The 14,392-nt window shown below is 33.4% G+C and overlaps 1 protein-coding gene across 6 annotated transcripts in view; it reads right to left on the reverse strand.

The window, feature by feature from the left end:
- RICTOR (RPTOR independent companion of MTOR complex 2) overlaps positions 1 to 14,392 on the reverse strand; it is a 119,901-nt gene that overhangs the window by 22,253 nt on the left and 83,256 nt on the right. For all 6 annotated transcript variants that reach the window (XM_036846061.1, XM_036846057.1, XM_036846058.1 and 3 more), the window contains 14 exons: positions 13,669 to 13,834; positions 13,270 to 13,371; positions 13,101 to 13,147; positions 11,433 to 11,568; positions 10,837 to 11,036; positions 10,425 to 10,551; positions 9,868 to 10,032; positions 9,619 to 9,695; positions 9,084 to 9,162; positions 3,035 to 3,144; positions 2,491 to 2,578; positions 1,190 to 1,282; positions 720 to 826; positions 21 to 250 (listed from right to left, as the gene is read on the reverse strand). In XM_036846061.1, coding sequence (XP_036701956.1) covers positions 21 to 250; positions 720 to 826; positions 1,190 to 1,282; positions 2,491 to 2,578; positions 3,035 to 3,144; positions 9,084 to 9,162; positions 9,619 to 9,695; positions 9,868 to 10,032; positions 10,425 to 10,551; positions 10,837 to 11,036; positions 11,433 to 11,568; positions 13,101 to 13,147; positions 13,270 to 13,371; positions 13,669 to 13,834 — 1,727 coding nt within the window. The remainder of the gene's footprint in view (positions 1 to 20; positions 251 to 719; positions 827 to 1,189; positions 1,283 to 2,490; positions 2,579 to 3,034; positions 3,145 to 9,083; positions 9,163 to 9,618; positions 9,696 to 9,867; positions 10,033 to 10,424; positions 10,552 to 10,836; positions 11,037 to 11,432; positions 11,569 to 13,100; positions 13,148 to 13,269; positions 13,372 to 13,668; positions 13,835 to 14,392) is intronic.

Raw genomic sequence — 14,392 nt, forward strand, 5'->3', positions numbered from 1 at the left:
GACCCTGTCACAATACTCACTTGATGGCGCAGATTCACTTTCACTATTATGTCTAGAGCTGGTTGACTCTGAGTTCAAACTCAGGGTGCTTGGAACAGATGAGAGTTCATTACAGAGTTGTTCTACATCATCTGGAACCACTGGCCACAGATGTTTGCGACTGTGCCTTACAGCATCCCAGTTGTGACATTTTAGAATATCACAGCCTTGTTTGGTTTTGGCTATGAGCCCAAGCACATATACACAGGTCCTGTAAGTAAAAGATGTAGTAATGACAGTTTATAATTCCAAACTGAGATTTCTTAAAGCAACCATAAAATATTAGTTTGCTATATATACATTTGCGTTTTCTTTAATAGCCATTAAAAATAACATGAAAACCTTCATAATAAAAATATTAATTACAAGGAAAAAATCTAAAAGAACATTGTGATTAGGGAAAAAATATATATACATTAGCTTTTCTGAAATAAATTTGGAATATTTGCGCTAATGGACTACTGGATTATTTGGACACACTATACTCTCACTGTTTATCTGCAAGGTAAATGTCAATATTACAATGATAAGAATAAAATATCAATAATATTAAACAAGGAGTTCCTTAAGATGTTTAACTTGATGCACTGAAAAACTGCAATCATAAAATACTCTTCTCTCACACCCATCTGTGAACAAAAATATATACTTTAGAAAGATTTCTGAGTTAAATGACACACCCTCTGATGGAAAGAACTTCACACTGTTTTGCAAGTTTTAGTATATCTGGAATCACATTTTCTTCCTGTAGCAAATTGAGACCCCAATTTGATGAGCCAATATTTCCCTAAAAGAAAAGAAATCACATATCAAATATATTTACAAGACTAACTCCTTCAAGAGATTTGGAAAGCTACCCAAAAAAACAAAAAATTTAACCATGTCTATAAGAGAGAAAGAACTGTGAAAAAAACCTCACATAAGGAACTTTAGGAATTAAAGTTCCATTTGTCTCAGCAAGAAAATTAATAGTTTAATCATTTATTTTCCAACATAAAATAATATTTAAATGGGCAGGAACAATCTTTGTTTTAGAATACTAATCTAAGAACACGTTCCAAATAAAATTATTTTTATTTATTTAATATTAACAGGAAAATGAGTAAAATCTAAAAATTAAGAAGATCTTACAGAAGTGTTTATTACAAACCAAGGCCCATAGAGATGCTTTCAGTTTTTTAATTTCTTCCCATTTATCCAAATCTGGTGTACGGACACTGTGACAGAGTTCTGTAATAATATTCTGGAGAGAGGAAAAACATACCTATGATTATCAGTATGTCTTTAACATATTTTCTTATTGTATCTTAAAACCGATTTAAGGTTTGTATTTAGTAATTTCTGCATATTTAAAATCCTAAAATAATTTTACGTCGAATTTCTTAAGAAGCAGCATTAGGACATGGGCTCTGAATTCATATACTAGAGTTAGAACTTATTAGCTAAGTGGCCTAGAGCAAGTTACTTAATTTCCCCATGTCTTGATTTCCTAAACTCTGTTTCATAAAGTTTAATGATTTAATGAATTATTATGTAAGTGTAACAAAGTACTTGGGACTTAGTATTAGAAAAATGTTAGCCATTAACAATCATTATTTCTTTTAGATAGAAAATAACAAATTAACACCTAGACTTTATCATACTATGTAGGTAATGACACTGAGAAAATCATTTAAACTTTCAGTGAATTTTTAAAAAATTAATATAAAGATACACACCTCAATAGTCTTCACAGACAGTATAAAAATACATGAAACTGCGAAGTATAGTTATGTAAAACTTTTGCTCCTGAAATGAACACTGATATGAAAAGGAACTAAATTGCTAGGTTACTATTGTTCAGAAACACACACAAATACTTCTATAACCATTCCTAAAATAAGAAAAGGGTTACATTTATTGAAAACACCTAGTAGCAAGACATATTCCCAGCCAAAATCTGGCGTGCATACTATACTCAAAGAACAACTGCTTGTCTAAGCCTTACATTACATGAAATATATGAAAATAGTGAGGCACTAACAAACAGCAACTGATACTTTCAGTTTGTTGCTCACCAAAGGTAACTGAATATGTTTCAGGTTCAGTTTAACTTCCCAACAAGAGGAATGAAGAAATTCAATTTTTCAGTATGTTTTTACTAAGGAGATGAACTTCCCAAATGAACTAGAAAGGAAAGAACTCAGACCTTCACTGGATTACTTACTCTACATAACAAATTAGCTATGCAAATGGTCGTATGCAAGTCAGGGAAATGCATGCAAGCCAGTAATATCTCTAAGAACTGCAAACAAAGAATGCTAAGTCAATTACAAGATGGATGGCTTTAAAAGCAAATATGCCACTGACTTTCTGAAGGCTTTTGAGACGTTTCTGAAAAGATAATACTTCAGCAATATTAAGTTTTTTCTACTACTGTAGCTATTTAAAATAAGCAAATTATGTTTTTACCTGTACTTCCAACAAATGACAGCCTGTTTTGTGGTGTACCAGTTGTCCGTAGAGGTGTACAGGTAGGTAGACATGAGGACGCTGTAATCTAGTATAATAAAAATGATTGATATATCTATTGGTTCATTTTAAATAAGCTAATTTAAAAAATGACTTACAATAAAGTACTAGATAAACAGAATTAGACATAATCACTTAGCATAAATAAAAATACGGAGGTGGAAAGGCATGAGAATTCTTCTAGAAAAATAATAGTTTAGTTGATCTCTGAGTAATGCTAAGAGAACTAAGACAAGAAAGACACACTAGGGTAAGGACATGGAGGGATCTGAACGCTATATTAGTCAGGGTATTCAAGTTATGAATGTCACTGAATTTTTGAACATTCAATGCTGTGCTTTAAAAAGATTTTTTCCTATGTCAGTGTAAGAAACAAAATAACCAACTACTCAGAAAACTTTAAAAAGTAATGATTTATAATAATTTGGTTTTAAATTTTATGTTTGAGGACTAGCAATAAATTATTCCATTAACTGGACTATACCTTTGGTTACTCCGACGAACATAGTTGTCACCATCAATTGGCTTTCGGTAAGTAGTAAGTGCTTCATTAAGTTGTTCCTCAATCAAGTCAACATATTTTGAATTATATTCCTAGAAGATAATATTGTTTTAATTATATATATCATAACAACATTCACTAAATTTCTAATATGTTAGGTACCTAACAAATCTTTGGAAGCATAAATATGAGAAAAATGAACATCTGTTCAGGAAATTTAAGAAATTTTTGAAAAGAATAGATAGAACAAGGTATTATGAATGCAAATGTTCTATCACATCCATACCTGTAAGCTTTCTGCTTATACTCTTTTCCTCATTTTCAATTAATATTTTAGGGTCCATATAAGTAAGCTAAAAAAATTTTTTTTGTCATAATTGAATTCCTGTCCCCATTAAAAAAATAAACAGCTTTTTATTTATTTGTTTGTTTATTTATTTATTTATTTTTGGCTGTGTTGGGTCTTCGTTGCTGTGCACAGGCTTTCTCTAGTTGTGGCGAGTGGGGGCTACTCTTCGCTGCGGTGCGCGGGCTTCTCATTGCGGTGGCTTCTCTTGTTGCAGAGCAGGGGCTCTAGGTGCGAGGGCTTCTGTAGTTGTGGCATGCGGCCTTGGTAGTTGTGGCATGCAGCCTCAGCAGTTGTGTCTCACGGGCTCTAAAGCACAGGCTCAGCAGTTGTGGCGCACGGGCTTAGTTGCTCCACGGCATGTGGGATATTCCCGGACCAGGGCTCGAACCCGTGTCCCCTGCATTGGCAGGCAGATTCTTAACCACTGTGCCACCAGGGAAGTCCCAAAACTAGCTTCTTAATATTAAACCCTGAAGATATTCACTAGAAATTTTAAAAGGAAATTAACTGAGTTCTACCATTTTAGCACCTTTTGGTAAGAAACAATCTCTCTCCCTTTAAATCAGGTCAAATGTAAAAAATATTTCCAAGTAAAACTTGGAAAATTTCTAGTTAAATTCTTTAAACCGAGACAGTCAATCACACCATCTTTATTGCAAAAGATCTCCACTTTAAATTGTTTAGAAGGAATTGGTAGAAACTCTGAAAAGCAATTTGGCAGTATTTATCAAAACTTTACATTCACATACTTTTTGACTCAACAATTACACCTTAGAAATTTGTTCAAAAGATATACTTGCACAAGTATGCAAAGATATACGTGCAAGAATATCCAGCAAACACTGTTTACAAAACTAAAAAGTTGGAAACAGTCTAAATGCCCATAATACAGGAGTGATTATAAAAATTAGGGTACATTGCTATAATTTACTATGCAGCCATTAAAGAGAATTAGATAGCTCTAAATGCACAGCTCTGAAAAGATCTCTTAGATATACTGCTAAACAAAAAAATTAAATACAATTTTATTTATAGCTGTGAATGGATTCATTTGTATTTTTATATGAAGAATATATACTTATAGATGCACAAAACATCTTTGAATGCACACAAAATATTAACAGACATTATCTTCAGAAAAGATAGAAAAAGGGGGCAGGGAGATATTTTTCATTTTAAACCATTTTAGACTACTTGAATTTGGTGGGTTACCTTAACTCCCTACTTAGAGACTCTAAAAACTTACTTTTCCTGCTTTTCTTTTAGGTTCTTTACTTTGCAAAAGTAATATAAGATTTTAATTATGTTATCAGCATACCAAATTTCTACTACTGCTACTACAACCACTATATTACTCTATATACTATACTACCATAATCTCCTCTATACATGAACATCTTAGTACAAAAATTCTAATTAAGGAAAGTATTTTGAGCTTTATGCAGGAATAGTTACACTCACGTGGTATTGCCTGGTTAGTCTTTTGACCAGCGGCATCCATGCGGAAAACACTAGCAAAGTTGAGGGGTATGGTTTATAGCTATGAAATGCACTGAGTTTCTGATGTGGATCATCTTGAGGATTCTGCCCAAAAGGACCTACTGGAGGAGCAAGAAGACCCCAAATGAGGGTGAACCTCTAGCTACTAGGAGGTATTGTAAGTAGGCAGCCAGAGGAGCCATTGATCCAGTCAAGGGAACTGCAAATGAGAGATCCCCAGAGTGAGGTCTTTGAGGAATTCACAAACATAACCCTAGAGTAAAAGAATCAACGTCTGAAATCTGCCCCACTCAAAGCTAACAACCCCAGATAACAGCTGCATCAGTTGAGTAAGACTGTCCATGACCCTGTACCCCTTCCTCCTCCTCCTCCTCCTGCTCTAAAGCTGGAGAGGCTCCAAATTTGCAGCTGGTAAACGGGGAGGAGACAAATAATAAAGAGTGATGAAATGAACCATATCCTCCCTCCATTGCAGGTTTCTAAGTCTATACCAAGCCTGCGCTAGGGATGAAAGTTTTAAATTGAATGAGTGAATTTTCAATATTATTCAGGCCTGGATGCTTTATTACCTAGAAAAAGAGACAGTCTCAACTTTATCTTGGCATGCTGCAAGCTACTGGGAGGAAATCAAATATAGTGGAAAGAGCATGGGCTTTGGAATCAAAAAGTGCCCCTGCTCTGTTATTTTCAAGCTCTGTGACCTAGGATAAATTAGTTTACTCATCTTAGCTTCCACATTTTCATTCACAACATAGAAATAATACAAAAACATTTCACAGGGTTGCTGTGAGGATTAAGTGAGGTAATACTTGAAAGGCACTAAGTTTAATGGTAGGCAATCACTAAGTTAGTTCCCTTCCCCTTCTCCCTTTCTCTGATTAATTTGAGAAAGTAGACTATACTGTCTTTATTTTTACATCTCACATTTACTGCCTAACTAACTGCAATTCAGCATCTGTTTATAACTTGTTACTGAAATTGCTCTCGCAAAATTCACCAATGACCTGTCACCTTCAACAGGCTTTTTTTCTAGTGTTCACCTTACCTGACCTCTCTCAAGAATATATACCACCGGCCTCTCCTTCCTGAAGCATCCTTTAGTGAAGCCATGCTGATAATTTTTTCCTCAGTATCCCTGTCCTTTTATTCCCCTCATTAAAGCAGAGTGTTCAGGCTTCCCTGTTGGCACAGTGGTTAAGAATCCGCCTGACACGAGTTCGAGTCCCGGTCTGGGACGATCCCACATGCTGCAGAGCAACTAAGCCCGTGCACCACAACTACTGAGCCTGCGCTCTAGAGCCCGCGAGCCACAACTACTGAGCCCGTGTGCCACAACTACTGAAGCCCGCACGCCTAGAGCCCATGCTCTGCAACAAGAGAAGCCGCCACAATGAGAAGCCCGCGCACCGCAACAAAGAGTAGCCCCCGCTCTCTGCAACTAGAGAAAGGCTGCGCACAACAAAGAAGACCCAACGCAGCCAAAAATTAAAAATAAATAAATAAATAAAGTTATTTATTAAAAAAAGCATAAAGATAAAGAAAAAAAAGCAGAGTGTTCTCTAGGGAGCAATTTCCAGTTTTATTTCTTTGTTCTTTACATTTTCCTTGGTGATCTCACTCAATTCAAATTTCAACTACTACTATTCACTGACAACTCCCAAACTTCTATCTTCAGCTCACATCTGAGCTCCAGATCCACATTTCCAAATATTTTCTGGATACTATCACTTGCCATACAACAGGCAATACCAGTTCAACTTATTCAAAATTCATTATCCTCATTCCTGCAAACCATCTTTTGTAATCACAATCTTTTAATGGTAAGCCATTATGTATTCAGTCATTCAAATCAGAAACCTTAAGTGTCAAGTGGGACCCCTCATACATTACATCCAATCAGTTCACAAATCCTGTCCATCTTATTTCAAAAATGTCCAGAAAATGTGTCCCTGACTATTGAACCTAACCACCACTGAAGTCCATGCTTTTATCAATTTTGCTTCTAAACTGGTCTCAGTATTCCTAGATTCCTTTACCTTTGATGATCAAACTTCTGCTACTACACCGTGATCTTTTTCTAAAGTATAGTTCTGATTATGAATATTCTTTACACTTGTAAAGATTCCTCCACTTCCTACAAAATTGAAATCCCTTAGTATGACACAATGTGGCTTATAAAAGCCTAGTTCTAATTCTAATTCAATCTAGTTCTAATTCACCATTCCATCCTCATCTTGCCACACCCCACTTATCCTAGCCCCACCCGCACTGGAATATGGCTTTCCTCACAAGTCTGTGAAGTTTCAATAACCTATACAGATTTATTATTCTGCCCCCTCATCCTTGAACATCCTTCTTCCAATTTATTTGACTATTTATACCTCAAGACCGCTTCAAATATCACATCCTCTCCTCAGCCTAACATTTTTTTGCTAATCCCTAAGGCAGAATCATTAACCCTTCTTCTGTTTCCTTATACACGACACATAATTTTGTTATATCAGTTAATATTTTGTACCTACTATCTGAAAGTGCTGTACCAGATTTGCTAAGCAATTTCCTAAAATAATTTGTATAATAAGGTGACCAATCTTATTATGGTAACTAGTTTAAACATCTTCTATTTAGAAAATAAAACTATCATATCTCTCTCTTTTTTTTTTTTTTTTTTTTGGCTGCACTGGGCTTCACTGCTGCATGTGGGCTTTCTCTAGTTGCGGCCAGTGGGGGCTACTCTATGTTGCAGTGTGCGGGGCTTCTCACTGCAGTGGCTTCTCTTGTTGCAAAGGATGGGCTCTAGGCATGCAGGCTTCAGTAGTTGCAGCATGCAGGCCCCAGAGCGCACGGGCTTCAGTAGTTGTGGCTTGCAGGCTCAGTAGTTGTGGCGCACGGGCTTAGTTGCCCCACAGCATGTGGGTTCTTCACGGACCAGGAATCGAACCCATGTCCCCTGCATGGGCAGGCGGATTCATAACCACTGGACCACCAGGGAAGTTCAAAACTATCACATCTTTATTTTAGTTTTCTAATTCACCAATTGCTGAAAGACTTCAGGCCTGCAGTTGTACACTTTATAGTATTTTTTTCCCTTTTTTCTTCCAGTTTTATTGAGATATAACTGACAGACAGTACTGTATAAGTCTAAGGAGTACAGCACAATGATATGACTTACACACATCATGAAAGGATCATCAAAATAAGTTTAGTGAACATCCATCATCTCATACAGATACAAAATTAAAGAAATAAAAAAAAAATTTTTCCCTTGTGATAAGAACTCCTAGGATTTACTCTCTCGACAACTTTCATATATAACATACAGCTGTGTTAATTATATTTATCATGTTGTACGTTATCCCTAGTACTTATTTATAACTGGAAGTTTGTATCATTTGACTGCCTTCATCCAATTCCCTCTCCCCCCACACCCCACCTCTGGTAACTATAACAATAGCTATAGTATTTTTTAAAAATGAGAATATCTTATGAAACATGGTTCAATATAGACAATATAAATAACGATCTGAAATAATGGAAAATCTGAAAATCATTTACATTAGGATTGATTATTCCATGAGTTTCTAAGATGCTTTGACAATTTACAATGCTTCAAACGAAAGCATTGCACTGAAGTCACAGTGATGATCATCTAAAGAAAAGCTAGTAAGTTAATACCTTCAAACTACTCCCTTCTTCTTAGATTTCCCTATTATATACAACAGCAAGAAGTTTGCTCTCAGATTTATGAAAAGTACACCTTAAAATGAAGTTTAATTAGATGATTATATCTGCTTGGTAGAACTGTTTTATAATCTTCATTTAGGAAAACTGTTTTAGTTTCAGCTTAAAAGGGGTGCGAAAGGAACCCAAGAATAAAAGAAATGATGGTAAGTAGGGTTGACAAACGATACCAATAGATTATATCAATTAAATTGAAAGCAAAATTTCAACAGAATTTACACAAAATCAATAGTTTGCTATAAAATAACTATAGTTTAAAAAATGGATAAATATGAATACAAATAATTATACAGAATTTTAAGACTTGACTTCACATGAATGTTTAAATATTTAACTTTTTTAGTTTCAAAATACTGACGATATTTTCTAAATCCTCTAAATTCACAATCTATTTCCCAAGATAAAAAGATACAAATTGAAACTTATTCAATAGCAAGTTACCTTGTGCCACTTTTCCAATTGTTTTGCTACATAACCCCTTTCATTCAAATAGGAAAATCCTTTTGGAATGGAGAGAAATCTGTAAATTAAAACAGGCAATAGTTTAACATTGAGTCTCACAAAAAATGTTTAAGGAGCTAAAATATCTCAAACAAAATATGTTTAAGGAGGTAAAAGACTTTAAGAACAGCTCCTTCCTAAAACTAAAAGGTCAATTATTATTCATTGTAATTTCAAATACAAATAAATTTTCATAATCTTTGCAAAAACATGTGAATCCAACCACAGCAAAGAAAATGTCATGAAAAGAATGAGGACACATGGAAATGTAAAAGAAACATTAAGAAAAACAATGAAAAGACAGAGTTTCAGTATTAAAGGATGTCCAATATTCTAAAATAGGCCTCTTTCAGAAGTTCACAAGCTAAACTCTTTAGAGTGCTTCCTTTACAGATTTGAATCCAGCTTTAATACACACTGCCAGAGAGAACACAACAGAAAACATAACTATAAGAAAATTTTTCTTAAAATTTACCTCAGGAGGAGAAGCAAACCCTTGTCCCCAAGGTGAGATAAAGCTGGCTTCATCTGAATAAGAGCATGAAGATTGGCCTAAAAGAAATAATTATTAGGCAAATTAATAACTGCATGAAGATAGTAAATTCTCTATTTCTAAAACCACTATATTATATACATTATAATTTCACATAATTTTCTATCAAATTTGAATATTTTAATAAAAATTCATGTCTAAGGGTTTTATTATAAAATAATGAAACTTTACCTTGTCTTCACACGCTTCATCGAGAATATCAAGAGCTTCAGAAGAAATCGTTTTGTTTTTATCATGCAGCTGGGTCACTAGTAATTCAATTCCCCAATTATTGAAGAATTCAACATTAGCTCTCAATAGTACTCTTAAATGTTTTGTTGCATACAGCCTGCAGGCCTATAAAGATAAATAAGAACATTAAAAAAAAAAAAAGAAAAAAAAACACCACCCAAACTTCACTATGGACGGTCTATTCGACTTTGTTTTGGGACAGTTCTGCTACTTGAAAAGGGCAGAAAGACTGGAATTGATGGTCTAGCCCTTGATATGAATATTTTTTTAGTCCAAGTAAAGTAAAATACTTCTGTTTCGATCTAGCTGCTTCTTTCCCTTTATATAAAAATATGTGTACTGTATTGAGTTCTTTGGAGGAACTAAAATTTTAAAGTAAACTAAAATTCCATCCCATAGTCTTAGAATTTATAATTAGTTTTATGAGGCCAAAATTTATAAAATACTGAATTAACTGGTTATGAAATATACAGTTTTATTGCCTATATTATACTCACATCAGTGGCTGCCGTTAAGATTTTGGAAAGTATGACCCTAGCCAATCCATCTCTGCTATAGTCCAAGCTCGAAACAGTCAGTTTCAGCAAGTGATCTTGGTTTTTCAAGGAGCAAAGGTTAAGTAAACTAAAATAAGGATGAAAATAATGAAGGTTACTAGAAATTACTGTATGGATGCATTAATTCAACAAATATTTTTAAATTCCTAATAAATAAGCATTTCTAAAAGAAAGCACTTAATAAATATCACATTTTAAAAAAAGCATCAGAGCATCAAGACAACTCTAAATATTTTTTTGCATTTTAATAAAAACTTACCAAACACAGGTACACAGACTAAAAAACATGCCCTTTCTGATCACATTAAAAATAGTTTAGGTATATACTGAAACAGAATTTAGGAATGCTCACCATTGAAATACACTGCATTTTTCCAGCATTTTGACTCCATGAGGGTGGCAAGAAAGTGTTCCAATAAATAAAAAGTAGTGTTGACTAAGAGTAGTCAATAAACCATTATTTTGAAGACTTCTTTCAGGTTTCATGCCAGACGAGGCATTGAGCCACTGAACAATATCCTTTACTAGGTCTTCTAAGTATCCTTGCCCATCCTAAAAGCAAATACATTATGATATTGCTAGAAAAGGACTTAGTGCCTACAATTAGAAAAATCACCTCTAATCAAGTCCAAAAAATTTAATGATAATGATGAAGTTACTAATAACAGATATCAATCACTGAGTATCTGTTCTTTTTAATCCCACTCAACACCGTGCTGCATGAGATGGTGTTATTTTCCATCTTACAAGGAGAAAACCAGGTCTTCTAGAGGCAAATTAATTGTCCAAAGTCACATAAATAGCTAGTGACTAAGTCAGGATAAAAATCTAGGTTTGGTCTCATTCTCAATGTTTCTAAATATAGCTTATGCCTATTCAGAAATAAAAGGAAGGGGGCAAATTCAGTGAAAAACATTTACTCTGGAAAATATACAAAGTGCTTATTACCTCTTCAGACTCAAGAAGAAATTCTGTAAACTGGCAACCCACAACTGTGAGCTGCTTGGACTTGGCAAAATCCAGATCCAGATTGGCATATAATTTACTGCTGGGCTTGTAAAAATAAAGTAGTCTTCGTACAAACCTACAATCAAAATAAAAAATCAGCAACAAAGTAATAAACCAAATAATTCTTTTAGAATCTTAACCACAACTTATGATATAATAAGGTTTTGAATATGTTTTGGGTTTAAACCATTGAGCTAAATGGCAAGAAATTTAATAAACACATTTGGTACATTCCACACACAAACCAACCATAAAAAACAACAAAAAAAATCCCCTTCATTATAAAAAGTATCTTTGTGAAATAAGAATTTTATGGTGAGATGCCTGACAGAAATAGTGGAGAAGAAAGATGCTAGCAGGAAAATTGCAGATATAACATAGCTAGAAGATACAGTTGGAGAATATGAGGAAGCCACCTGGATATAAATTTTCATTCTTTTTTTTTTTTCTTTTGAAATGCACACATTTTATTTTACTATCAGGTCTTTTTTTCTTTTCAACTCTCTTTTAATCCAGAATATATAAATTTTTTTCTGTACTGTACTTTATCAAGAACTTTGTCCCATGGCTCTATAAAATAATCTTATACTAGATAATTGTAAGCAAATGTTACCACACTATGATTTTATTAGTTTTTCACCATTAGGCAAAAAGTCAACCATAAAAGCTCCAGGTAAAATTTAAGCAACTGAATTTATAAAGCAATGGATGATATTTCAATGTTATAATTTTCAACATTATGTTCTAAGCTTCCATGGAATTTAAGTTCAATTTAATTTCGAGCACTACAATCCAATCTAATAAAGGTGCCAGATCCAGGAGTTGGAGAAACAAAGTTGAATGAGACTTCACCTCTGTTCTCAAGGAGTCTGAAAAGTTAGTGCTATGCTTCTTTACCCCAATGAAATTCTTATGTTCTATATATTTCTCAAAACTTAATACAGATATTAAGTTAAATATCACTGAGTAGATGAATATAATCATTTATAATGTCAATGATATGAACTTCTCAAAAACATGAAGTAAAGCCCCTCTTATCCAATGGGATCAACACTGGTGGTTGGTTAGTCTGAACTTAGAAGGAGTACAAATGCATGGGGTACTAGAAAACAGCACAATACCCTGAAGTACTGTATATGCTATAAACATTAGCATGTTTTATGGAAGGTGTGGTTGGTTACGAGGAGTGTAAAAAGGAAGAAGAATGAATAACCCTTCAAAGTCAGATGCAAAAGAAAGTAGAATTGGAATATTTAAAATGGCCATCATTTTGAGAGGGAGACACTATGTCCTTATTATGTCATTCTCATACATTAGGGCTAAGATAAGTACATGGCTGATATTCCTCGATTTGAGAAACTTTAATCTCAAGTATTTCATTTGTTCCAAAACTAAAACCAGAATGTAAATAACCAGAAAAAGAATCAGCTGATGCTTTTTGGTTGTAAAATACCAACTATATATAAATATATATATATGTATCTACTGAATACCAACTATTAAAATGTACGTATGTATCTTTAAAACATCAATTATTACTTTTAGTAGGTATCAGGCATAATATAATTCAAATCTAAGTGCTTTAAATGCAAAACAGTTCTTACATACCTGTGCAACTGTTCATCTTTATAGTTTCTTAGATTTACATTTGGCCACTAGAAAAACATAATACATTATATTATGTATTTATCAATTCCTAAACATATAATTATGATGAAGTACAATGAATAAGAAAATGAAAACAATCAAGCCATCACCAAGAAGTATCCTATCATACCTTAAGAATGGTCCCTATAAGATTCCAATTCCATTCAAGATTCTCTTTATGTTGAAGGACTTGGCTATCTCTAAGGTTCATTAAAAGAGCTTCCTCTGTATCCTAAAATCACCAGAAAGTAATATGAAATATTAAGACAAATTGGCCTCACATCAAAAAACTAACTTCAAATTTTAAAAACAAAATGGAAGGTTTTTCATTTAAGGAAGATTATCAAGGTTTTCTAACTTTAAAAAGTTATAAAAACACAGCTCCACTGCCTAGTCATTATAAAACTTAGAAGCCTTCTGAAAATCCATATGCATGAATAAAACTGCAAATTCAAGCATGTATGCCTACTAAAATACAGTGGTTAAGAATTAGGAAATTAAACTGAAAATTGCATCTTCACATCAGTACCTTAAGAACAAATATATCTTTCTGAACTCGCAGATATTGATCCCGTTTCTGGTGTGTTGCAATTGCTTTCTGAATAATGTGATCTAAATGAAGGCTATAAGGCTTAGGTCCTCGTTTCTTCATTTCATGGAAGCGTTTTAAACAGTTCAAGGCTGCGCTGGCTCGCCTAATGAGAAAAAAATTAGTACAATTAATACAAGGCTAGTGTAATTTTAGGGAGATCACTTTGGTAAATTATTCTAATTATTATTAAAACTAATAATTAAATTAATTAATTTAAATTTAATTTAATTAAATTAATTAATTTAATTATTAAAACTAATAACTATATTATTATTATTTAATAATAATTATTCTAATTATTATTAAAACTTACATAAATCCATGCTAGAGACTGTTACTAAAAAGTAAATTACTTAACCAAATTTAGAACCACAAAGAAAAAAAACAAGAACACTGCTGATTTGTATGAAGAAACACTAATTATTTAGATTCAACAAAACATACTAATCTTTTCTTCTATGGTGGTGAGTACTTTTTGTATGTTAGTTTTAAGAACTCCTTCCTCAGGGTCAGAACCTAGTGACCTTACTTTCTTATTAAAGTTTTAAAACTCTGCTTTTCACATTTAAGTCCTTAATCCATATGAAATTGATTTTTGTTTATGATATGAGGTTGGATAACCAATGATTCCAGTATCAACTGAACAGTCTCTATTTTCCCC

The sequence above is a fragment of the Balaenoptera musculus genome, chromosome 3 (assembly GCF_009873245.2).
Source record: "Balaenoptera musculus isolate JJ_BM4_2016_0621 chromosome 3, mBalMus1.pri.v3, whole genome shotgun sequence".
In the NCBI taxonomy this organism is placed as follows: domain Eukaryota; kingdom Metazoa; phylum Chordata; class Mammalia; order Artiodactyla; family Balaenopteridae; genus Balaenoptera; species Balaenoptera musculus.